The sequence below is a fragment of the Euprymna scolopes genome, chromosome 38 (genome assembly GCF_053919585.1).
Source record: "Euprymna scolopes isolate OS-2025 chromosome 38, ASM5391958v1, whole genome shotgun sequence".
In the NCBI taxonomy this organism is placed as follows: Eukaryota; Metazoa; Mollusca; class Cephalopoda; order Sepiida; family Sepiolidae; genus Euprymna; species Euprymna scolopes.
Window position 1 is genome coordinate 90702032 of NC_136519.1, and position 25997 is coordinate 90728028.

Here is a 25997-nt window from a genome sequence, read left to right on the forward strand (position 1 = left end):
TTAACAAGGTATCAAAAAATTAAATTTTCAGATACCTTGTTAAATTATAACAGCAATACAAATTTATTTATATCTATTTTATTACTTTTTTCGTCATATCTTATTTCAGTCGTTTTAATCATATAACTCTATCTTAATTGCGAATATAGAAAATGTACAATCCAGTAAATACAACAAACAGCCAGCACATATAATAGTACTGTTTAGTAACACTGGTAATTTTGTTATACTTTACTTTTTGAATATGAAGTCACCTATATTTTTTATAAAGATAAAATCTACTTGCATGTGAAACAACCACAGATTTATGAAAAATGTTTGTTCTCGCTCTTTTTTTTCAATTTTACTTATCATTTTGTTTTTTCTTTAGAATTGTGATGGTCAATTTCTGAGACACCCATACTTAAATCTTCTTTACTCTGAGAAAATAATCCCTCAGAAGACACAAGTTTGTGTAAGGTATTATGTAGGGTGTAAAAATCTTTCTTGTTTTAATATCAATTTTGTTAGAATACTTTTCAGACCAGTCAATTATACTAAACTATATGAGTGGCATGGTTAGTTATTTTTGGTCAGTGGCCTTTAGAATGTGTTTGCCTGAACTTTTTTTTTTAAAAAAAAGAATACCAACTTATTTAAGAAGTATATATCTTTTCTACCATTTATGTTTACATGACAGATTAGCATTGATTTTTATCTTATTTTATTTGAGGGCAAAGAATTCATTGAGCTTTCTAATGGAAAAAACACTTGATTTTATTATAATCAAAAATTAATGTGCAAAATTCCTTTGTAGATACATCGTTTTCTTTTATAAGTAATTGTGCCAAATTATTGTTAAAGATGTTTTCTACAGTTATCCCAATAACAAGTTTTATAATGTTTATCTTTTTTATGGACATGTTCAAATATATCAGACTAAAGATATTTGTGAGTAGTAAAATATCCTTACACTTCATATAGTTAAATTTTCCATATGTGTTTGCATGTGATGCAACAAAGCTATCTTCGATGTAAAAGAAGATCCACACAGTTCACAACAATGTACTTCTTCTTTTGTATGGGTTTGCATATGCTCCAACATATGTCGCCTTTGTGTAAAAAAATAACCACATACGTCACAAGAATATCGTTTTTCTCCAGTATGTTTTTGCACATGACGGAACAAACTTACCTTTCGTTTAAAAGCAGTATCACATAATTCACAAGCAAACGGTTTTTCTCCTGTATGTTTCCGCATATGTTGCGACAAGTGTGACTTCTGTGTAAAAGAAGAACCACATACTTCACAAGAATGAGGTTTTTCTCCAGTATGTTTCCGCATATGCTGTGACAAAGTTGACTTTTGTGTAAAAGAAGAACCACAAACTTTACAAGAATGTGGTTTTTCTCCTGTATGTGTTCGCATATGCAGCAACAAATGTTGCTTCCGTGTAAAAGAAGCACCACATACTTCACACGAATGTGGTTTTTCTCCAGTATGTTTCCACATATGCTGCAAGAGAGTTGCCTTCTGTGCAAAAGCAGATCCACATACTTCACAAGAATATGGTTTTTCTCCAGTATGTTTTCGCATATGCTGCAACAAAGTTGACTTCTGTGTAAAGGAAAAACCACATACTTCACAAGGATGTTGTTTTTCTCCAGTATGTTTCTGCATATGCTGCAAGAAATTTGACTTTTGTGTAAAAGAAGCACCACATACTTCACAAGAATGTGGTTTTTCCCCAGTATGCGTCCGCATATGTAGCAACAAATTGTGTTTCCTTGGAAAAGAAGAACCACATATTTCACAAGAATATGGTTTTTCTCCAGTATGTTTTCGCATATGCTGCAACAAATGATTCTTTTGTGTAAAACAAGAACCGCATACCTCACAAGAATGTGGTTTTTCTCCAGTATGTTTTCGCATATGCTGCAGCAAAGTTCCTTTCTGTGTAAAAGAAGAACCACATACTTCACAAGAATGGGGTTTTTCTCCTGTATGTAGTACCATATGTTTCGACAAAGTTGCCTTATGTGTAAAAGAAGACCCACACTCTTTACAAGAATGTGGTTTTTCTCCTGTATGTGTTCTCATATGCTGCATTAAAGTTGACTGATGTGCAAAAGCAGAGCCACATATTTCACAAGAATGTGGTTTTTCTCCCGTATGTGTTCGTATATGTTGGGACAAATGGGCTTTCTGTCTAAAAGAAGAATCACATAGTCCACAAGAAAATGGTTTTTCTCCAGTGTGTGTTCGCATATGCTGAGTCAATGTTGCCTTCTGTGTAAAAAAAGAACCACATACTTCACAAGAATATGGTTTTTCTCCTGTATGTGTTCTCATATGCTCCAACAAATGAATCTTTTGTGTAAAAGAAGAACCGCATGTTTCACAAGAATGTGGTTTTTCTCCAGTATGTTTCCACATATGTTTCAACAAAAGAGCCTTACATTTGAAAGATAAACAGCATATTTTACAAGAAGGCAGTTTTTTTCTTGTATGTGTTTTCGTATGTCGCAACAAATTTGATTTTCGTGTAAAGGAATGACCACATATATTACAAGGATGCATTGTGTCTTTCATAAGTGTTTGCGTATGACACTATAAAGTTGATTTATGTGTAAAAGAAGAACAATGTACTTCACAAAATGCAGTTCTACTGCTGTATATGTTTGCATATGATACAATGTTTATTTCTGTGTAGATTTTTGAACGTTCTTTACAGATTTAATTAAAATCGCTTCAAATCAAATAGTTGATTTATTTTCGTTTTGCAGATTCTGAAAATATAAAGTAAATTTTAAAAGATACATTTCATATGGAACAATTGACGTGTTATGTAAATACTTATATAAAAATCACAAATTCATTAATGATTAAATTCAAAATATAAGTACATTTTTATGCAATACTGGACTGTTAAAATGACTTCACTTTTCAAGTATTTTTCTAAGAATTCTTACTTAAAGAAATAAAGATGTAATATTTTTTTATGTAATATAAAATATAGAAATAATTTTTAGAGAGATTTTACATTGTGTTTGCATGACAGACTAACGTAATTTTTTCTTATTTTAATTTAGATAAAATAGATCATTGGGTTTCTCCATGTAAAAAACTTGATTTCATTATAATCAAAATTTATATCTGAAAGCCCTTTTTCCCTTGCATGTGAAACAACAACCATATATTTGTAAAGAATGTTGGTTCCTGCTCTTTTTTCTGTACAATTTTCTTATCATTTTGTTTTGTTTAGAATGGTGATGGTAAATTTATGAGACAACCATATTTCATCCTTCTTTTAATCTGGGGAAATAAACTCTCGAAAGAGACTAGTTTCTTGTATAGAAACCAGCCTCTTTCAAGAGTTTATTCTGTAGTGTAAAAATCTTTTTTGTTTTAGTGCAAAATCTGTTAGTGTACTTTTAAGTCGAGTCAATAGTGTCAAACTATATGATTTGCATAAGTTGTGCTTTATAATGTTTGCATAAACTTGATTTTCCTGAAAAAGAATAGCAAAACATTTAACAAGTATATATCTTTTCGACCATATGTGTTTGCATGACAGACTAATATAGACTTTACTTGTTTTACTTCAAGTAACAGAGATCATTGAGCTTCCCCATAGGAACAACACTTGCTTTCATTATAATTAAAAATTAATATTCTAAAGACCTTTGTAGAGATATAGTTTTTCTGTTATCTATACTTTGCTAAAGCTAGGTCTTCAAGAAATTGTGTCAAAAATGTTTTTCTTTGACCAGTTATCTATATAAAATCTGGTATAATGTTTATATCTTTCAAGGACAATTGAACGAATATTTTGGACTAAATATATTTGTGGGCACTAAATAATTTTTCTACTTCAGTTTTTTGTTTTCTATGTTTTTGTATGTGATGCAAAAAAGTTATCTTCCATGTAAGAGAAGAACCACATACTTCACAAGAATGTGGTTTCTCTTCCATATGGGTTCGCATATGCTGCAACAAATTTTGTTTTCAATATATGATGCAATACATGCATTCCTTTGCAATAGAACCACATACTTAACAAGAGTGGATTTTCTGTTATTTCTCTTATCAACTTGTCCAAACTGGAAATGGTGCATTCTAGGAATGCCAAACATTCACCCGCTAACTCACATACTCCAACCGAGTAATTTTTTCTACATTTTCGACCATCCCTTTAAGTGCAATTATCTGAATCTCTTTTGAACTTGGTTCATGTGGTATATGTTTTGGGTAGTTAACACTCCTATATCCATGGACAATGTGGATATGTCTGGCTTATATAATGCCATACAATTCTACCTTCAAACAGAAAGTATATTCATAGTTTAACTGCTCGCAGTGAACCACACAACACTTTTACCTGATAATTGCTACCCCTTACACCGGAGCACAAGATTGGCAATGAAAGGATTTCAATAAATAATCCATCCACAAGGATTTTTTTAGATAAAATGGACAACTTTTATTCAAGAAACTTGTATTTTTTGTATATTCTTTGAAAATACAAAGATTGGCTCCACAGCAGTTTTTCAACAAGACGAAAAACAGCATTGGAAAAGTATCTTTTTCAAAAACCGTGAGAAGACAAAATTAATTACTGTGACCTTAAAAAAATTGCTATTGATAATCTGTATGATTTTCCCCCAGTAAAACAAGCAGAAAAATAAAAAAGTATATTAATCCAACGAAGGATTGAAACGGCAAAGTAACAAAAGATCTCACTTTCCCAACAGTTAAGCAAAAGGCGAACATAACTTTACAGAAAAAAAATCACAAAAGAAGACAGATTTGCCGCGTTACCCATGCAGAAGATGAGAACTTCACTGGAAGAACAATTGTCTACACTGGTTCCGGAAATGTGATCTTTGCATACACCATGGACACAAAGACTCACATTGCAGACCAAAAGGACACCACAATAGCAACAAGGACTCAAGCAGAGGATGAAAATGTATTGAAGTATATTATGGTAAAAATCAAGGACAAGTATATTAGACTTCAATTTGACAGTGGTTCAGATTTGTTAAGAAACACTAACAACCTCTTTGGTATAGACTGGATCCCAAAATACAATTAAAAATTACTGAGGACCTCTATCCAGTCATGTAACACAGAACAAGAGCATTCTACCATCGTGAAGTAAATAAAAGTTCTGTTCAAAATTATGTCTAAATTCCCAAGTTCGACAGAAACATTTATTAGTTCCATAAGATACACCTGAAGGTAGGTTATATTGACTGAAGCGTTGAGAAAATCACACTCAAAATAAGAACAGTAGTCCGATGAATCTAAATAATATGAATGCAATGTAATTGAAAGATATCATTAATTTTTATTTTTATCAAAGCATGATATCGATAGAAAAACATAAGATCATACCAAGTGCACACTCAAACAAAATCAATTCGCCTCTTTCTTAAGGTTCACACTCAGAAGTAACTATTTTAGCATGTCTGATGATTTCATATTTTGCCGTAAGGACTCAGACAGACACATGAACGGGCTTGGAGCCTATACTTGTAGCACTTTCCTTATGATTAGAGAATCTAAATGAATCAGACGACCAGGCCTTCATGTGCCTTAGACTAAACCTCCAACATGTTAGTTACTTATATGTTATCTATTGTTTCCCCTCATTTCAAAACTTTAATCAGCCACATCTCTAATGCCGAACTCTCCCTAGATACTAGTGCCTAAATACAGGTATTTGGTGACTTAAATATCCAGCACAACAATTTACTTGGTTTCTATATTATTGGTGGTACGATTACACATAGCCTTTTGTATATCCCATTCTCTGTCACAGAGAATTACATTCCTGACCCGTCTCTCAGACCGACAGGACTAGCAAGCATCATTCTAGATCTATTTCTGATCACAGTTCATGGGGACTGTTAAACAAATGCCCATTGACCACTCGGAAATGATCATCATGTGATACTGATAGACATCATTGTAAAATCTCAACAAGTAAAATATGCATTGCTAAAAACGACAAGTTTCTTCAAGATGGCTAACTGGGAAGATATCATGAATCATATCAGAGATGCTCTATAGGTAATATGAACCACCAAAAAAATGTATCGAATTTCAGAAATTAGGAACCCGAGATGTTTTGAACTTGAGATTCCTGGAAAATTTATAATAGTTTAATAAGTCATGGACAATCAAAAATTCTGCCACTATTCATCAACCTGAGAAGGCTAACCTGGTTTTCCGACAGTTTGCCTCACACTTCAGTTGACACAGCAAATCATTATCCCATATTTCCCTCTGTGGATAGAAGCCACCCTCCATGATCTGAAAATCACTCTTTCCCAAGTTGCTGATATCATAAGAATCCTAGACATCTCAAAGGCATGTAGCTGCAATCTCGTCCCAGCTATATGATTAAAAACATGCTCTGCTGATGTTGCCTACATTCTCTTCGAACTTATAAACAAATGCCTTCCCGAATCTTGCTTTCCTGACTGGTGAAAAATTGCTTCTGTGATACCAGTTTCCAACTAAATTATTGTCCCCATTAGCCTTCTCCCCTACTTTGCCAAAATCTTTTAGACTAATCAATCTCTCACTAGTCTACTACCCCATAGATTCCAAATTTCTTACTAACTGACAGTATAGATTTAGAAAAGCCTCTTCTATTCCAGATATCTAGATATATATACTGCACTCCTGATAAGGCAGGGGATACTCGGCTGTCGCTCTTGATGTATCTAAGGTATTTGACAAGGTATTGCATGTTGGTCTTCACATAAAAATCAAATCATATGATATTACTAGACGAATACATGACATAAATCCTTCTTAAATAAGAGACAAATCAAGGTTATTTATGATAGTCGTACGTCAAAAAACATGACATAAAGGTAGGTATGCCACAAAGGTCAATCCTTGGCTCTTTATCAACTCCTCCTTGATAAAATATGTATATATTTGCTGATGACAATATGCTCCATTAATGAAACAAAGTGAAAACCAATGAACACACATCTAAGGAAATGGATAAAACCTTAGAGGAAGGATTCCAGTCTGTAGTTGAATAGGGACATAAATGGATGGTAACATTTAATGCCATCAAGAGAGCTCCTTTCTTTTAATAATTACAAGAAACATCCTAAACCACTGATAATGATTGCTAATGATACACCAACTGAAAGTTTTCGTTCAAATTCCTAGGTCTCACTTTCTCAGACAACATGAATTTAATTGGAACAAATAAATTGAGAGAATTGCCAAGGCAGCTGTGAATGTAGGCTCTTTCTCCCAACTAGAAAGTTACTGACATCCGTGCATAGAATATTGCAGCTACATCTGTGCTGGTTCATCTGCCACTAGACTTTCACTACAAGATAGAATTCAAAAAAGTTTTTAACCAAATTTGAATCTCTATCTTAACAAAATAGTGTATTTTTGTACCTTCTTTATATATGTATAAAGTTCAGCGTAAATTCACCCAGAAAATACTTAGCACTCTATTAGCCTATTCCTTCAGTTTTTTGCAATGGTAGTTCTTGCTGCATTTTTGGCGACTTGTTTGATCTATTTCTGTAGAAAACTTATTTTCTAATTTAGTCTCATTTGTAAAAGAATATTGTCTTAACTCTTTATCTAGGTTTGTGATGGACGTTGTTCTGCTGGTGCTTGTTTTGTAATGCTGATGTTTTTTTAAAGATTTAAATTTTGGGAACTCATCAGATATTGCTGGTGTCACAATAGTGGTATGATGCTGATGGTCAATTTCTGAGAGGCACATACCTCCTGCTCCTCTGGGCAGATACAGCCAAGGCAGACACTGGTTTCTGTATGGTATCCTGTACAGTGTCAAAATGTTCCACATTTTAGTGTCTAGTCTATTTCTGTCCTTTTCTAACCAGTCGACAATGCAAAAGCTGTATGACATTACAGTCATGGTTAGTTTTTACAGATTTTCTTTTATATGACACATATATTCACTGCCAAATTTTTCTCTCATCTTGGCTCTTTTTTTTTGTTTCATTTTATTTCAGTCAATGTTCTCCGAAATTAATCTGGGACTAATACTTGATGTTTATATGAGATATATAAATAATGGAATATTCTAATAGACTCCACCTTTAACTCTCAAGCACTGTTAGTACAGAACTTGGAAACATAATTTTCCTCTCCTTACTTGAATATTTAAGTATGTTATTGCATAATTTTCTTGTCGTCTGTCGGTCTTATTGGACTCTGGGACAAGAATTCATTTAGTCTGGTGAAGTATCCAGCTTTGTAATGTTACTTGAGGTAACATCACTTGAAGGTGCACCATTCTTTGTGAAAGCCATACCGAGCAGATTTTGTTTGGGTCACAAATAATGTGATTTTAGGTATTTAGTTAGTGTTTACTTTTAGGGAAAAGCATCCTCATGCCAGATTAACCTGACAAACCACTGAACAGAGATACCTTAGACACTCGAAGATAGTATCTAGTAGGCATTTAAGCTCTTCACATATTCTGCAACAAATGTGATTTCCGAATAAAAACATGAATAAAATATGCATGAAAATTGAATCTGGGACTAATATTTGATCTTTATATGAGATATATAAATATTGAATATTCCTTCCAATGAAGTTCCTTAACTCTCAAACATTAAGTTAGTACAAAAGTTAGGAACATATTTAGTTAGTGTTTACTTGTAGAGAAACGTATCCTCTAACAAATCATTGTACAACATAGTAATGGGATGATTAAAAACTTTTCACGATTCCGATACAATTACCGATTCCATTCTAAATTTCCGATTCTGATGTGATCCCTGATTCGATTCTTTCAAACTTATAAACATTTAAATAGAGATTTGTTGTTTTTTGTAAATTTTAAAATTATTTCATATATTTTTTAAAAAATATGATTGATTGAAAATTGTAAAAACAAGGAACGATTTATTTTGATTTAAAACAAAGCCAGATCAGATTGTATCAGTTCGTCGTTAGTATACCACATATTTGAAAGTTTTCATAAACAGTTGAAAATAGCCAACGATTGGAAGGAAAAATAAGAAAACGATGTAAAAACAAAAATATTTAACAATGCCCCCTTCCATTGTTATGGAGAGGGGGTGAGTTTTGTTAACTATTTAGTGCCTTCTCTCTATGAATGAAGTGAAAATTTTATTTTAATTATGAAAGACTTGGTGGGTTATTAAATTGATTTGCTTTGCTGTAAAACAAAAACAAAATCGTGATGCAAATGATAACAATAATAATAATAATAATTGTAGATTAACACTCTCAGCTTAATCATGATTCCAAAATGAAATGTTACTTCTATAGGTTATTAGGTGTGAAGCCCTTAAAAGAACTTGATGGAAAGAAAAGCAATCATTTTAGTATTTAGAGTGGGAGCTCAGTTTAGAATATAATTTTAACGTAAAATAATCATCCTCTCTGGGTAATTTTGATATGTTATAGATGTTTGCTAAATTGTTTACCACTAACTGAAGTTCTTTTGACGTCGTAAAACTATGCGTAATCGCTTAAAAAAATAGACATCCCCAAATAAACGCGAATAATTTATCATTAAGAGAAAAAAAGAATTTGCTTTTGGTTAACTGCCCTAACACACTAGAATGTTTCAGAAAAAGGCATTTTACATGAAATTTATGTGTGAAAATGATCCTGCACCTTAAATTCCTCACTAAATCGTTTTATATTTATTTTTTTATAATTATGAGTGTTTATAGGTAATGTTTTTATTTAATTTTAAACAGTTACATGTAAAACAGTACATGTAAATACTGTATTCTCATAAAATTATTGTTGTTTTTTCTTCCGTTTCATTGTTTTCCAACCGCAATTATAACTTTTTATTGTAATAAAAATTTGATTTGCCATTGTTTAGACCAGTCATTCCCAAACTGGGGCGCATGCCCCACCGGTGGGGCATGGCAATATTTTGGTGGGGCATGGGCAGGACGTGCACCCTTGGGCTTACTATACCAAAACATAGTGAATCTTTGTATTAAGGAGAGCGTCCGGCCGTGCATGTGTGTGCGATATATATATATATATATATATATATATATATATATATATATGCAAGTAGTAGAAGTAGTAGTAGTAGTAGTTCTGCTACTACTATTACTACTACTATTGATGCTGCTTCTGTACGCATGTGTATATATATATATATATATATATGCACGTAGTAGTAGTAGTACTACTACTACTACTACTACAACATTATCCTCTCTCTCTCTCCGTCTCTTGAGCGCCTGTGTGATAAATGAAACATTTACGTTCAATTCCATTTCTGTTTACAACGCTCATACTGAGAAGACTGCAAAGAGTAATATATTACTGAAAATTTAATTTATTCCATTATGTCATGGAATAAAAATATTTTTTCTATTACGTTTACTTTTTTTAGGCAAATATTTATTTACAGGAAGGTGTAATTTTATTTACTTTTTTTTTCACAATTATCTCAAGTTATCGAAATTTTATGTTGACTTTATAACATTTTGAAACATTCTGTGGTAAAATAAAATCACTTGACAAAAGAATGAAACCAAATTGAACTCATTACTGTTATTAGTTTTGTTTCTACATGCGGTAGAAGATAAACTTTTTTTTTAAGACCAGCGAATGTGTATGTGTGTGCGCATATATATATATATATATATATATATATATATATATATAATTATATATATGCAAGTAGTAGTAGTAGCAGTAGTAGTAGTAGTATTAGTAGTTCTGCTACTACTATTGCTACTACTACTACTACTGCTGCTTCTGCACTAGCAGTGTCAGAATCTTTGAGAAAATCGCCATTGAAAATTTGACACCCCTAAGACAAAACTGCAAATAAAATATAAAAAAACTCGTAATTTCTGTTTTTAAAGTGGGTTGTTTATTTTCTTTATGGAATATACTTCGAAAATAAACTATTAAAGTTGTTTCAAACATAATAAAAATATTATTTCTTATTTGTTAAAAAACCATGTTGACAAAATATCCGCTCGCGGTGATTGAACACGCGGACATTTTGTGTACACAGTCTTTTAACAAATAAAAAATATTTTTATTTTGTTTTAAATAACTTTAATAGTTTATTTTGGAAGTATATTCCATAAAGAAAATAAACAACGCACTTTAAAAGCAGAAATTACGAGTTTTTTTATATTTTATTTGCAGTTTTTTGTTGGGTGGTGTAAAATATTCCGCCAAAATTCTGACACTGCTACTGCTGCACTTTTTCCTCCAAACAATGGGCGGGTCTCAAATCTCAAGAACTGAAAATTTTCCATAAAGTTAAGAATAATTTAGATCGCTGGAGCGATTTCTAATTTTTTTTTTTTTTTCCCTGTTCACCCTGACAGGAGCTTTATTGATCCCTTCAGTGCCTAAATGTAAACGCTCAGATGTATAATCCCTAAAGATAGAGTTAAATGTCTTAATATTATATACTTAAAGAGTTAAATGTTATCACAATATACTATGCATCTCTTTCTCAGTAGTATTATTTTCTTTCTTTCTCTTAAAATTAGGTAAAGATACAAAGGGTGCTAAAAAGAGAATTAGCCAAATTGATTCAGAAAACTCGGAAGAAGTGGATGATCTTGTCCTTGTGGATATGTTTGGCCGTATGTCCACCACAATACTGTGTTGCTATGTATTTGTTCATAATAATATGTGACTTGTGCAAATTAATGTGTTATATTACAATTTGGCAAAGAAAAGTAATATGTTATTATTTTTATTTCCTTATATATCAATCGAACTCAGCAATTCAAAATGCAGTATCTTGCATTTATACCGCGCCACCAAAACACTGTTTCTATAATATTTTGTTTTTGTTGACATTTATATTCCTTATTCCGAAACTTTTGTTTGGAATAGCTTATTTCTTTAACTTATAATTTTATTTATTTCAGTCACATATGCATAAAATGAGTAGTGCAAGTAAAAATAAAGCTCGTCAATATTCAAAGGAATATTTAAAATATGGATTCATACCCGCTATCCATGATGAACGGTCACCTTTCTGCCTCTTATGCCAACAATGCTTGACCAACGAATCAATGAAACCAGGTCGTCTTGCATTGCATTTAAAGATGAAACATAGTGCATATGCAAATTCAGATTTAAATTACTTTAAGTCTTTAAAGGAGAAGTTTGCAAAAAGATCAACAATAAAGTCTCTGTTTACTACACAAGCTGTTAGTGTCAGTCGTACTCTTGAGGCTAGTTATGAGATATCTTTACTTATTGCTAAATGTGGAAAAAATCATACTATAGGAGAGGATTTAATAAAACCATCAATATCAGCATTTCTTAAAACAGTCCTGGAAAAGGATGACAAGGCTGTTAAAGCCATGCCACTCAGTAACAATACTGTTAGTAGAAGAATAGATGAAATGAGTGCAGATATTGAAATTCAACTTGTTGAAAAGTTGAAATCCACACCTTTCTCACTACAAATGGATGAGACGACTCTGAGAGATAGTGAGACAATATTGTTAGCATATGCAAGATATATTGATAAAGGTGAATTTGCCGAAGAAATGGTGTTCTGCAAATGGTTAGAAACCACCACTTCCGCTGCTGATATATAATGATAAGCTAAACAATTACTTACATGTCAATAATATCCCAATAGAAAATATAACATCTTGTGCTGCAGATGGTGCTCCTGTTATGATGGGCAAGAAAAAAGGCTGCTTAAAATTGATGAAAGATGAGAATCCAGAAATGATTGTTGTGAACTGTGTTATTCATAGAGAGATCTTAGTGGCCAAAATATTACTCCTGTTCTTAATGAGGGACTATGCTCAGTTATAAAATGTATCAATTCTATCAAAGCTAATGCAAAATGTGAGCATCTCTGCAAGCAATTTTGTGAAAATGAAGATGCAGACTATGTGAGACTTTTACTTCACACTGAGGTGAGGTGGCTCTCAAAGGGGAATTACCTGAAAAGATTCATGGACCTATATAATGTTCTTAGTGACTTTTTAAGTGACAAACCTGAAATGAAGCACCTGCAAACTGTTGATGGTAAAGCATTTGTAAGTTATTTAACAGATATTTTTGAAAAACTGAATCTGTTAAATAAACAACTTCAAGGATCGAATAAAACTCTTTTGGATGCAAAGACAAAGATATTTGGCTTCGTTTCATTTATTGAGGTATGTCAAAAAAACATTTCTAACAAAATATTTGACCAGTTTCATTGGCTAAAAAAATGTGAAATGACTGATGCTGCTGTACTTGTCATTGTGGGTCATCTGAAAATAATGGCCTCATATTTTAAAGAATATTTTTCTGATTTAAAACAAATTGATTTTCCAACACGGGTGATGCAGCCAATGCTAGTGGATATATATGATATTTCGATGCAGTACCAAGAAGAACTCTAGGAAATGCAAAATGATGAGTCAGTTAAAACTTTATTCAATATAAAAGGAGTGATGTCATGGCTTTGTGATGAGACAGAAACTAAATACCCACATTCAACCAACTTAGCAAGAAAATTGTTGTTAGCCTTCCCATCTTCATATTTAGCTGAATGTGGCTTTAGTGCTGTCAATGATTTATTAATGAAGAAAAGAAATCGACTAGATACCACTAGACGAGGAGACTTGATACTTAAGCTCACTAAATTAGAGCCTGACATAAAATCTCTCTGTCGCAGACATGATGCTAAAGGATCTCACTAACAGACATTTTCATGTAAGCTAAATTTAATTTTTTTATTATTATTATTATTCAATAATTAAAATGATAAAAGTATTATAAAATAATTTTTCATTTAAAAAATTTGATATTTTCGCATCTCAATTCTCTATTATGTTTTAAATTGAAAACTTTATTTAAATGTCCTTTCGTTGATGCCATGTTCTATGGAACCGTGTTTAGATACAAATTAATGGCCTTTAAGCTTACTTCACTGAATAACAGAGGGATTTTTAATAACAAAAATTAAATATCACAAAGGGGAGGCATCAGGATTTTAGAAATGCCTAGGTGGGGCATGGCCCAAAATAGGTTGGGAACCACCAGTTTAGACTATTGCATGTAATCAATCTGAAAAAATATTTCACATAAAATGATCATCTCTTTTGAACCAGACAGTATTTTAAGAACAGGTAATGGATTTTTTTTGTTTTTAATTTTGGCCATGTTCATGTTCCTGGTCAAACTCTAGTATAAAATATTTTATTGTCTAAAGTCATAAAAAACACAGCCCCTTGTTACTACTAACCCTAAGTCTTGATGATAATATGAAAAATAGTGGTTTCTTGTGATTTTATGATTTTGCCGATTGGACTTTGGGGTCAGGGGTAAAAAATTTAGTTAATTGCTTTAAAACAATTAGAATGGCCCAGAAACAGGTATCATTTTACGTTAAATTTATGAATTTAGGGAAATTGGGTACCAGAAAAAGGCCACAGGAGAAAGGGCAATGGAAAAACGGCCATTTTGCCCACTTTGGAAAAAAGGGCAATTATTGAATAAATATCAATTGAAAATAAGTTTTAGAAGAGTTCTTGTGGGAGATATTGTTTTAATAAGAGGGTCCCCATCCCTCACTCTAATTAAAAACAATATTAATATACTAATTCTCTGTTTTGTGTTCTCCAACTTGGGAATTTTCCTGTTGAACTCAAGAATCTGCATAGAATTTCAGTTAGAGGTTACATCGATCGAAACGTTAACAAAATGAAGTATCTGCTGTGGTGCTACACTTATCTATCCTCTCTTCATTCAATGAAGATAATTTTCATTTTTATTCTGACCAAGAGTCTCCCTTTTTTGGAGCTGAATATTCCCTATATTAAAAAACGACCTTCCGTTTAACTTTACCCTGTAGGGAAGGTAACTAAATAGGAACACTCAACAGTAGTATGAAGCGTGTTCATAACGGATAAAAATCGATTTTATTTGATTTTAAAGAACCCTTAACATTTTTAGATATTTTTAAAAATATAATTTTGGGAGAGGGGTAGCTGCTTTTTAAAAAGACTCTTGCGCAACGAGCTATTTTTAATCGATATTTATTCAATAATTTCCCTATATTTATATGCGCTACTAACTCCATCCTAAATTCTAAAATAATTTTGTTTTTAGTGGGTTCACAAATATCGCCTCAAAAAGTATATTATCAATGGGGAAGGGTACTTTTAAATGTAGATATAATTTCTTTTTTAATTTAGCTAAAACATTACCAATTTCAGAGGATAATGTGATCAGACAAAACAGCTCCAAGAAAATAAAACTTGCCCGTTCATTTGAACTGTGAACTCTCTGAGAAGCATCATCTAGAGATTTTGCAAGTAGATGCAAAAAAAAAAAAAATACTTGAACATTTGATCAGGCTTCAGATAGCATCTGGTGCCTAGGAATCTTCAAGTCTAAGCATAAGTAAATGATAATGGCCGAATCCTTGAAACTTTGATGTTAAAGGTTTTTTATATGGGAGCATTAAAATTCACAAATTCATTTCAAATTCAATTCAACGTTTCAACGTTTTGTCCATTCCTTGTTATATTTGTCAATGGAGCAGACAAAAACCTACCAGAGAAAACCCAACTGTACAAAAGCATAAACCCATGAAATAGATAAATTAAACATTAAAATACTTTTTATATATTCTATTTTTATTTAATTAGCAATAATGCTTGATATTATTGTTCTTGACAAAATATTTCTTTAATTTAAACACTTTTTCGATATCTTGTAAACAAAGGGCATTCTTGTAGAGTTCACCTAGAGAATTGATGAAGTTTCAAGTTTTGTTTTGTTTTGTTTATTTTATGCATATGAAAAAATTACATCTTATTTAGATGTAAATATGATCTATAGAGTTTAGTTTTACCAATAGTTTAAAAACAATAAAGTACAAGCATCAGTACAAGCAATGGAAAATTAAGTTTGAAAAATATTAAAAGAATCGATTTTGGAATCGGAAATTAGGCACAAATTTTTCCAGTTCCGATACTGATACCCACAAAAAGTTCAGATTTTTCCAATTCCTGATTCCAATTCCATTTAATTGTCCCAACATTAGTACAAAGATACCTTAGACACTAAAGTATCCTCATGCCTGGTTATGCTGACAAACCACAGCAAAGAGATACCTTATACATTTGAAGATAGTGTCTTGGAAAATTCTCATTGGCTATTGTATCGCCTAAACAAAAGCGTAAACATGCATTCTAGTGTTGAAAACATGTTTAGAAATTAAAAAAAGGTTCTTATAAATTCTTTGGAAATTTATAAATTATTTATTTATGTGAAAAACATAATTCTTAAAAGTTACACCCTGTTGAAATTTTTTCGTAAGTACCTAAGCAGTCAATCTGTTGATTGTTTTTTTAGTTTCAATTTCAAACAGCATATTATGTCGAAAATTCTCCAACACTAAAAGAAAGTAGATAGATCACAGTTGGATCTGGTACAATAGTTACGAAATTTTGCAAGATCATGACCTCCAGCTCTGATTAAAAGTCAAGGAACATGAGGCTATAAAACAAATCTGTGCGTCTGTAGTCTTGTTATCACTTACAAAATAACGTTTACTTAAAGTATCCGTCATCTAAGCACTAGGTGTGTCAGAAACTTTGTGAAAAATATTGAATAACTCGACCCCCCTGTCTTTCCAAGCTTATAACTACTCGAAAAATGTAATTCAACCCCTATGTTTTTTTCAATTAAAGGAGCAAGGAGCAAGGTTTCACTTTAAAAAACAAAAAAACAACGTGATTTAAAAAAAGGTTTTAAACTTCGGACTTTACAGGTAACTTTCTAAAAAACACTACTTTTTTGTTTTAAATTTGAATATATTATTTATTGATCTTTTATCTTCAATTTGGGATATATAAAACTTTGGTGAGTAAATTAATTATTTACTTTTTAATAGACATTTCAAAATGGGAAGGGGTGTGAATTAATTCGACCCCCTGTCTTTCCAAGCTTATAATTACTCGAAAAATGTAATTCAACCCGTAATTTTTTTCAATTAAAGGAGCAAGGACCAAGGTTTCATTTAAAAACAAACAAACAAACAAACAAAAAAAAACAGACAACGTGGTTTTAAAAAAAAAGGTTTTAAACTTTGGACTTTACAGGAAAGTTTCTAAAAAACACTTCTTTTTTTGTTTTAAATTTGAATAAATTATTTATTGATCTTTTATCTTCAATTTGGGATATATAAAACTTTGGTGAGTAAATTAATTATTTACTTTTTAATGGACATTTCAAAATGGGGGGGCATGACTTGAAAAAAACGTTTGTCTAAAATATTCTATTTAGTTTATTGGAAAGAGCATAAAATTTCACATTGACCCTGAAAATATCGTAAAAACAGAATCAATAGAAAAATTTTGATAGATTTTTAAAGTTTAAAAATTGAAAAATACTGAACTCGTAAAATTCAATTAATTTCATTATTGTTTTTTAAAAAAATAAAAAAAATATTTCTCTTACTTTTTATACAACTTTAATAGTTTATTTCGAAATTATAATCTATAAAGACTTTTAAAAGAGAAATTATGAGTTTTTTATATTTTATTCGCAATTTCATGTTAGGGGTGTCAAAAATTCCTAAAAGAATTCTGATACACCTATCTAAGCACCCTGCCCCAATGGAATCAATCCTTTAAATAGCCGGTGACAGTCATACATATGCAATCACTTCCATCAGAAGCAACAGCAGCAGTAGCTGGATTGAGCCGTGATTGTGCACAAAAAAAAAAAAAACTTTCCTTCATATAATAACTTTCATGACCTAAAAGATGTCAAGTGTTTAAAAACATAACGTTCCGAGATTAGAAGCCGCAATAGTAAACATAGGTTATGGGTGCCCGTTTCCTTCATTAGCAACTGTAAGGAACAGTTGTTACTTTTAACAAATTGAAATTACGGCAAACACATTTAACAAAATAAATAAATAAAATAAAATAAATAAATAACATAAAAATAACTAAAACCAAAAGGCACGTTTGAATAAATAATTACAATGGAATGGAGATAATACATTTACTAAACAAATACTCAGAATAAGGCAGAGGATTTAGGATACTGAAACGTACACAAACCATTATATTTTCGTTTAAATTTATTTATTTAAACAAATTTCTTTCTTTATTTTTGAATCCCTTAAAGATTTTGCTTTCGCAATTACGATAATTGCCGAATTTATTTTGCCCTGAAAAATGAATTTTGGAAGATGAAAATGTTACATATTTTTTTGATTTTACAGCCGTCGTTTATTTTGTTTCTTTTACTATTAAAAATACTTTAAACCCTAAACAGTGAGAAATCTGTTTACTTAATTTAAACACTTTTAGGTAAACGATAAAAAGTTGTTTTCTTTATTTTTTTAATCATTATTAAAAGCAAATCGATAGTTTAAGATCTCAAAGAAAAAAGTTGTGTAAGTTTCCAGTATTTTCATTATGATTATGCGTTTAGTAAATGCAATTATCTCCATTACCCTATAAACGTATTCTGCAAATGCACAAAATATAGATACTAAATTCATGTAGTAATACTTACTTTTTGTTTTATAATCTGCTTTCGACTGACTTTAACTGCTTTTATAAAGGAAATGATTTCTTAAATGCGAAGTGAAATTAAAATTCAAGATGGCGAACGGAAGAACAAGTTCGCAGAAATAAATTGAAGAGGAAAATTAAAAAGGAAATTGTTTCGATCACGGATAAAATTAGTATTATTTTATTTATTTCAATATTTTAATATTTACATGAGAAAAAAAGGCCTTATTTTTTATTACATTAATATTAACTTAAAGCAGACGATAATTAGACATACTTAGGTTTTCAGTAGTTAAAGATGTGGTATTGCTGGTATTTGTTCAATGTTCAGTCTAGGGAAGCCATGCTCCCACGCGTTAACTCATATCTTAAAATGGATGACAGCAATGGAGTTGCTTTCGCTGTTTTATTATTTATTTATTTTTACTTGCTTGTCTGTTTGTTTTCATGAAATCAACCCGATTCTGTTTATGCAGATTGCAGAATGCAGCTCCTCTCGTCAACTTGTCATATTGCACACAACAATGGCTTTCTTCTACAGTTTTGGACATATAATATGTGATTTTATTTGCACCTCATATCCTGAGTGACATGATAGAAGTGGTTTTACTTTGTAGTTGAAGGAATGCTCTTTCTTTCTGTTGCCCCACTTCATTAGCTTCTTTAGATTTGAACAGATCGGTTCAGATTGGTTCTGATTGGTAGTTTTTTTTATTTTTTATTTATTTATTTATTTTTTTCGTATAGACACAACGCTACAACAAGAACACCGACCACTCTAATTTAGTTTTTTAGATGTAATCGAGGTCGCTGACGACGAATCTGATAATCAAACCCGTCGCAAATGTACTGTTTTCATGGTATAAACCCCTGAACCCAGGGGCTATTTTCCGCCATTTTACAGCTTTGTATGCTACGCGAGAGCGCGCGGTAACAAAAACGACGGCTGTTGAATGTGCCTTCACGTAGCAAACTGGTTTTCACATAGCATACGAATCTTTTGTGGAACATTTAAAATTCTATGAAAAGAAAGAAACCCACTCCAAGTGGGGGCGGGAATAATGTCGGAAAGATTTTTTTTTCAGAACATAGAATTTTCAATATTTTTTGTTTTTTTCATTGGTGGATAATTTAAAATTCGAAGAAAAAGTTGTCTAAAACAAAAGAAAAAAAAATACAGAGTACTTTTGGGGGGATTTTTTTTTTTTTTTGACGTAGTTTTTAATGCATTTCAAACAAAGTTTTCACGAGCGGTTTACAAAAACGTAAGCACCAAACATTTTTATGTTTTTCGTTCTTTTTTGGGGGGGAGGAGGGTCAATTATAGAACTCGTGTGGTTTAACAGGTGCTTCTGCAATTGAATCCCCCCCCAAAAAAAAAGGACGAAAATCATAAAAATGTTTGGTGCTTATGTTTTTGTAAACCGCATTAAAAACTATGTAAGGCAAAAAAAAAAAAAAAAAAAAGAAAAAAAGTCCTCTCAAAAAGTACTATGTATTTTTTTAAAATTTGTTTTAGACAATTTTTTCTTTAAATTTTAAATGAAAAAAAATGTCTTTCCGACATTATCCTCCCCCCTCACACTTGGAGTGCTTTTAATCTTTTTCATATTGTGATGAAAAGAGAGACCAACGAGAACAGAATAAGGCAAAGAGTGGAGTAACTGCTCAAGTGGGCTTTATTGAACTAAATCCTCACATGAGGAGTCCATGAGAGAAGCGTGCGTACCACGAGGAGACTCTCGAAAAAGGAGGAATCAGGTAAAGGGAGGGGGGCTGTACAGGAAGTAGGAAAAGGGAGATAATCAACGGATGTTGATGGGAGAGTTCTTCTGATTTCACCACATTTTCCGCCGCTCAGGGAAAGTCCAGGTCAGTCAGCTTCTTAGGGACCAGGTCGCTGCAGTAGTCTATTTCGGCTGAAATAGGAAACAAAGAGAAAAGATATAAGAGTTCAATGTTGGTAATTTTCCTCTAGGTACCGAGGTTTCCGACGAATTCTAGAGGAGCGTCGCGGATTGGTTGCATCATATAGGATCGGAGAGGGCCTCGAATTATCGTCTTGGAAGGTTGATTGAGGACAAGGAGGAGCGAGATTCTCCACACAGTAAGGGGAGTAAGTGATCCCCCAAAAGGTATTTCTATTGAAGAAAGTCGACATAGAAAATCATGCCCGAGAATGACATCGCAGCACAAGTCTGGCATAACAGAAAGCCTCACCTTATGGTATTCTCTATCTTTCAAACGGAGGGATGCTATACAATGTCCTAAGGTACTGGATGAATGGGAACTGCTAGCCATGAAGATTCGTTCAGTACTTGGCGAGATAGCGAGCCCCAGCTTCTTAACTTGGTCCGGGTGTATAAAGTTTTCAGTGCTACCAGTGTCTATGAGTATTTTTACCGTTTTACCCCTTATTCTCCCACATAATGTCGAACGAGACAGGCTTTCCGAAAAATTATGAGTAGAGAGAGAAGCGATAATAGACTTACCGGGGTTGGTAGCAGCGGCGGCGGCGACAACGGCGGACGATTTGCAAACACGTGCGAAATGCCCTTTTTTATTACAGTTCTTACAGAAGGCGTTTCGCGCGGGACACTCAGATCTGTTGTGCTTCCCTCTTCCACAGAAGTAACAGCATGCGACAGCGGCTACTATCCGTTCGGGTGTGGAGGATGCGGTTGCGGTGATGTTTGTTTCTTCGGCTCGGGTAGACGCGCTTACGGCATTCGTTCGAGAATAGGACGCTAATTGTTTCTGAGCCGTTTCCATAACGAGTGCCTGGTTGTAAGCGGCTTTTAAGTCCAGCGACCCATTCTCTAAAAGTCTTTGTCGAATATAGTTCGATGACATTCCATTTATAAATGCGTCTCGAACGTATTCATCTCTCGCTTGCGTCTCCGAGACGGCACAAAATTCACAATCCTTGGCAAGGGTTTTTAACGACTGTAAATATTGGTCGATGCTTTCGTCCGTTTGTTGACGGCGAGTGGCCAAAAGATGCCTACAAAAGATGCTATTTTTAGGCTGAATAAAAATGGTGTCCAGTATGTCCATCGCGGAATTGAAACAGTCCACGTCAGAAATATTCTTGAAGATAGTTGGTGAGACGAGATTAACGAGGAGGCTGAATTTAAGCCTGTCAGTCAGAGGAGTTTGTTGACTTTCACCGGCAACGTCGAGAAAGATGGCAAACGATTTTTTCCAATGTGTCCAGATATCTGCGGCGTCGGGTTGGCTGGGATCTAGATGTAGCCGTTCTGGTTTTAAATATTTCTCCATAGTGAGGAGAGGATTTAGTTCAATAAATTGTGATGAAAAGAGAGACCAACGAGAACAGAATAAGGCAAAGAGTGGAGTAACTGCTCAAGTGGGCTTTATTGAACTAAATCCTCACATGAGGAGTCCATGAGAGAAGCGTGCGTACCACGAGGAGACTCTCGAAAAAAGAGGAATCAGGTAAAGGGAGGGGGGCTGTACAGGAAGTAGGAAAAGGGAGATAATCAACGGATGTTGATGGGAGAGTTCTTCTGATTTCACCACACATATAATTTTAAATGTTCCACAAAAGATTCGTACACCATGTGATTATCAGATTCGTTGTCAGCAACTTCGATTACATCTAAAAAAAACAAATTAGAGTGGTCCGTGTTCTGTTGTAGTGTATTGTTATATTGTAAAAAATTCCATTACATCCGCCTTGTTTCTTAAGCTGTCTACACAGTTTTAGTAGACGGCCAATGATTGGTTAGTTTGAATAAGTCAAGTGAATTGCTTGGCGCTCTTTTTTGTATAATGCTTTTATTTTTCAATTCACGTGAATTACTCGGCAGGAAAAGGACTCACAAGAGCGGCTCCCAGGAAAAACCTTGCCATGAATGGAGTCGCCACTATTTCTTCATGTTATTTCACCAAACTGTTGGTGAACAAATGACTTACATCTCTACAAGCAGAGACACCTTTATATTGCCGAAGATATCCTAGTTACAGAATGACATCCTCTGAACTTTTCTTCATGTTTATATTTACTAAATATTGGAACTTATCTCAATTCAATTAGAGCCCCAAGCGACTCGATGCCTAATTATAGGCGCCAACATTCTTGTCGAGAACACCATGAATTATCATGGATCTTTTCGAGGAAAATGTGAACTACCACTCCACCAAAAGGAGTATAACTAATGACTCTCTGTTTAGGGGGCAAAACTTCCTCACCGTTTTGCAATGGACTGTACCAGGATCAATGACTTTTCTTTTCTGTTATTATTGAATAAATTTTGAGTTTTAAGGTATGGCTTTTGTAATTTGCGATTTATTTTGCCTCTGCCAGAGAGTATTGAGTTTGTGAGAATTAAATTTCTAACAATATTTACCACAATGATTATTAAAAACGAAATAAAACTTAAAACACAATCGACAACTAAAACCCTACAAGAAAAAATCAGTTGTGTTAGTTTATAGTATTTACATTATTATATATTCAGTAAATGTAAGGCACCTCTCTACGACAGTGATATGAGGCGAATGTGTGTATTTTAGTTTCAAGAATGGCCGATAGAGGGCGTTTCTCATTCAAAGAACAGGGGTCGATCACTCGTACCTTTCTAAAAGTTTGTGCAAAAACCTCTGTTAATTTTTCATGTTTTTACAATTATATTTTGCTGCATTGACAAACTAAAATTATATATTTATATATTTTTATACAATCTTATTGTGAAAAAAAAAATAATAATTATATGTTGCCACATTTCATACAACCTAACAGGAAAACCCCCCAAATGATTCTAAAAAAAAAAAAAAAAAAAAAAAAAATCTATAAATGTTTCGCTTTTCCTATATTTTGTGTTATTTATTTCGTTATTATATATTTTTGCGTTTTCGGAGACACTTGTTTATATTTGAGGTTCAAAGAACCGCCGGTAGTGGACGTTTCTCATTCAAAGAACAGGGGTCGATAACTCGTCTCAGTCGACTTATGCCACTGTCGTACAGAAGTGCCAAATATAATTATCCCCGTTACATTTTTAATGTATTCTGCAAATGCACAAAAAGTCGATACTAAATTCTTGTAGTGATACTTACTTTATGTTTTATAATCTTCTTTCGACTGACTTTCATTGCTTTTATACAGGAAATTATTTTTTTCAAATATGAATGACTTTGCAAGCTGATTCAAAATGGCGAAGAATAAGTTCTCAGAAATAAACTTGAGGGAAATGTGGCTCGGTAGGAAGACCAATTTGCAATCGGGATCTGTCGATATTAGAGATCATGGTTGCAGGTGGAGGGATATCTATAAGTCGAAAGAGGTACAGTATCACTGGGACCTTTAAAGATAAAGTTAGCGAGATCTCTGACTAACAGAAGGGTGCTACCGAGTCACATCCACATCCATATAAATTTAAAAGGCGTGAATAACTTCAGAAAAATAACGACATTCAAATAAGAACTTTAGATCGCTGTATTAACATGTATTAGAAAAAGTAAGTTCAATCATTTTTAAGTCAAGATTTTTGTAACAAATATCTATTAGACAGTCTTTGGTAATGTGTGTCGCAAAGAAAAGAGAAAAAAGTTATAATCACTGATTTTCAGGAACAGAGGGAACACACGTGGTTATTTTCTGGAGGGAAAATGCATGAGTGTTCTGGTCCGCTACTGTCGTTTGGTAATTCCTTGATCGCAATCCGTATTCTGCAGAAGTTATGATTACTGAATTCCAGTGGGGTTATGTATTCCGGAACGGTTGTTCCAAAATGAGCGATCCTGTTGTGCTCAGTAGTCCCCAGTCTCCGGATTTACATGCAGATTTGAAAAGAGTTTGCATGTGGCAAAAATGTGTAATCATATTTCATCAAAGTGTCTGTCAGATTCTGAACTCAGGAGGGTCACCAGATATAGGTTATATGACCTTTTTTTTTTTTTTTAGCTCACACGTTATTTTTTTCAAATTAAGTATTTCCTGTTTTGTTTTCTTTTTCTTTACAAAACTCATAATGAGAAATTTTATGAAAACCGCACGGGGAGTGTCGAGATTGCATGATGAATTTATATAAATTGAACAACAGTTATGATCGTGTTTGACGAATATTAAGTCAAACTGTTCCCGACGTTAAGTTTGCAAAGTAACGAAATGCTCATAGAAAAGGGTTCGCTATCTGAATGTCTCAGTGTTAAATTCATGTTAAGGAATGTTCATTTTTGAGAGGGAACACACGTGGTTATTTTCTGGGGGAAAGAAAATGCGTGCGTGTATGTGTTCATTAAATATGAAAACAGTAGTTTGAAATAACTTGTTGAAAAGAATTAATCCTCGTCCAATAAAGTAGTTTTTATGCTGATAATTTAGGTGCATGACACGCATGAAGTCATGTTGGTGATTTAACGTCACACAAGGACGGAGTCAGGCAGCAATTTAGTTTACTCGTAAAACTGCATCCGGTTTGATTTACATGTGCAAAAGCTTATATAACAGAGTTCTAGAACATTCTGGACTATTTGTTGTATTACTGCGTGCAAGGCATAACATAGTTCGTTTATCGCATGTGTGCGGATGGGCACATTACAACGGTGTATTTTTGCACATACTTCATATGTGTGCGTGTTGCAAACGGTGATTGCTATTAGAATGTCTGTGCCAAAGATTTGTTATGGTCATCTATAGTGGATGTTACAAACTGAAGAAAAAAATTAATATCAAAATCATTTCGAAATAGAGCCGATATTTTTAGTGAATATCACAGATAAAATTAGTATTATTTTATTAATCTTAACATTTTGAGGTAAAGGAAATCAAAAATCAAAATCACACTTCCAACATTCAACATTCTGCTATCAAGTACCTCCAAATTGCAAAACACGATGCACAGCCGACACAACTCACCACTGACTAGACAAGTCCAGAATCCATTTGCATTTAATCACACGTCCCTTGATCCTTTGAATCACTCATGGTATGTAGTCTACCAATCATCTCAACACATGTCGCTCTCTTTAAGATCTTCGTTGGGTTTCTTGTCTGCTTCCTTTTGTTGATTGTCACGCTCATTCTCTGAATCTCCCCCAATCAATCTAATATATAAAAAAATGTTTAAGACACAGTTCACCTGGATATTGTTATGGGACTGTGTTTTGCCCATTTTGTTGTGCAGTGGACCCCAGGCAGTTTAATCCACACCTTTCTAATTCGTATAGACTTTTTCTCGTCAGATTTTTCTGTAAATGCTCTAACTATAGGGTGTCGCCATAGGTACTTAGATATCGCACCATGCAGTACTGTTTCCTCAAGCTGCCCACATTGAGAAGTTCTATTGAATCAAAATCCTGGTTATGCAGGTGATATTCCCCTCTCTCCACGCTAGTTTTTATAAGTCTATGGTTCCGTTCCATGATAGTGTTTCTGCTCGGCTGAATACTCTATAATACTCTCTGAAATTCCAGCTATCCAACATTTTCCGAAGTATCTT

The 25997-nt window shown here is 33.1% G+C and overlaps 3 protein-coding genes across 3 annotated transcripts; 1 reads left to right on the forward strand and 2 right to left on the reverse strand.

The window, feature by feature from the left end:
- Positions 1-730: 730 nt before the first annotated feature.
- Positions 731-18644, reverse strand: LOC145263241 (uncharacterized). Its single transcript, XM_080120324.1, has 2 exons — positions 18533-18644; positions 731-2769 (listed from the first exon to the last, which is right to left on the reverse strand). The coding sequence occupies exon 2, from the start codon at positions 2570-2572 to the stop codon at positions 956-958; it is 1617 nt and encodes a 538-aa protein (XP_079976450.1). The 5' UTR covers positions 2573-2769; positions 18533-18644; the 3' UTR covers positions 731-955.
- Positions 4878-12588, forward strand: LOC145263306 (zinc finger BED domain-containing protein 5-like). Its single transcript, XM_080120387.1, has 2 exons — positions 4878-4970; positions 11908-12588. The coding sequence occupies exons 1-2, from the start codon at positions 4878-4880 to the stop codon at positions 12586-12588; spliced, it is 774 nt and encodes a 257-aa protein (XP_079976513.1).
- A 1509-nt stretch (positions 18645-20153) lies between the features above and the next one.
- On the reverse strand, positions 20154-21627 carry LOC145263017 (uncharacterized). Its single transcript, XM_080119850.1, has 2 exons — positions 21024-21627; positions 20154-20450 (listed from the first exon to the last, which is right to left on the reverse strand). The coding sequence occupies exons 1-2, from the start codon at positions 21586-21588 to the stop codon at positions 20389-20391; spliced, it is 627 nt and encodes a 208-aa protein (XP_079975976.1). The 5' UTR covers positions 21589-21627; the 3' UTR covers positions 20154-20388.
- Between the last annotated feature and the right edge of the window lie 4370 nt (positions 21628-25997).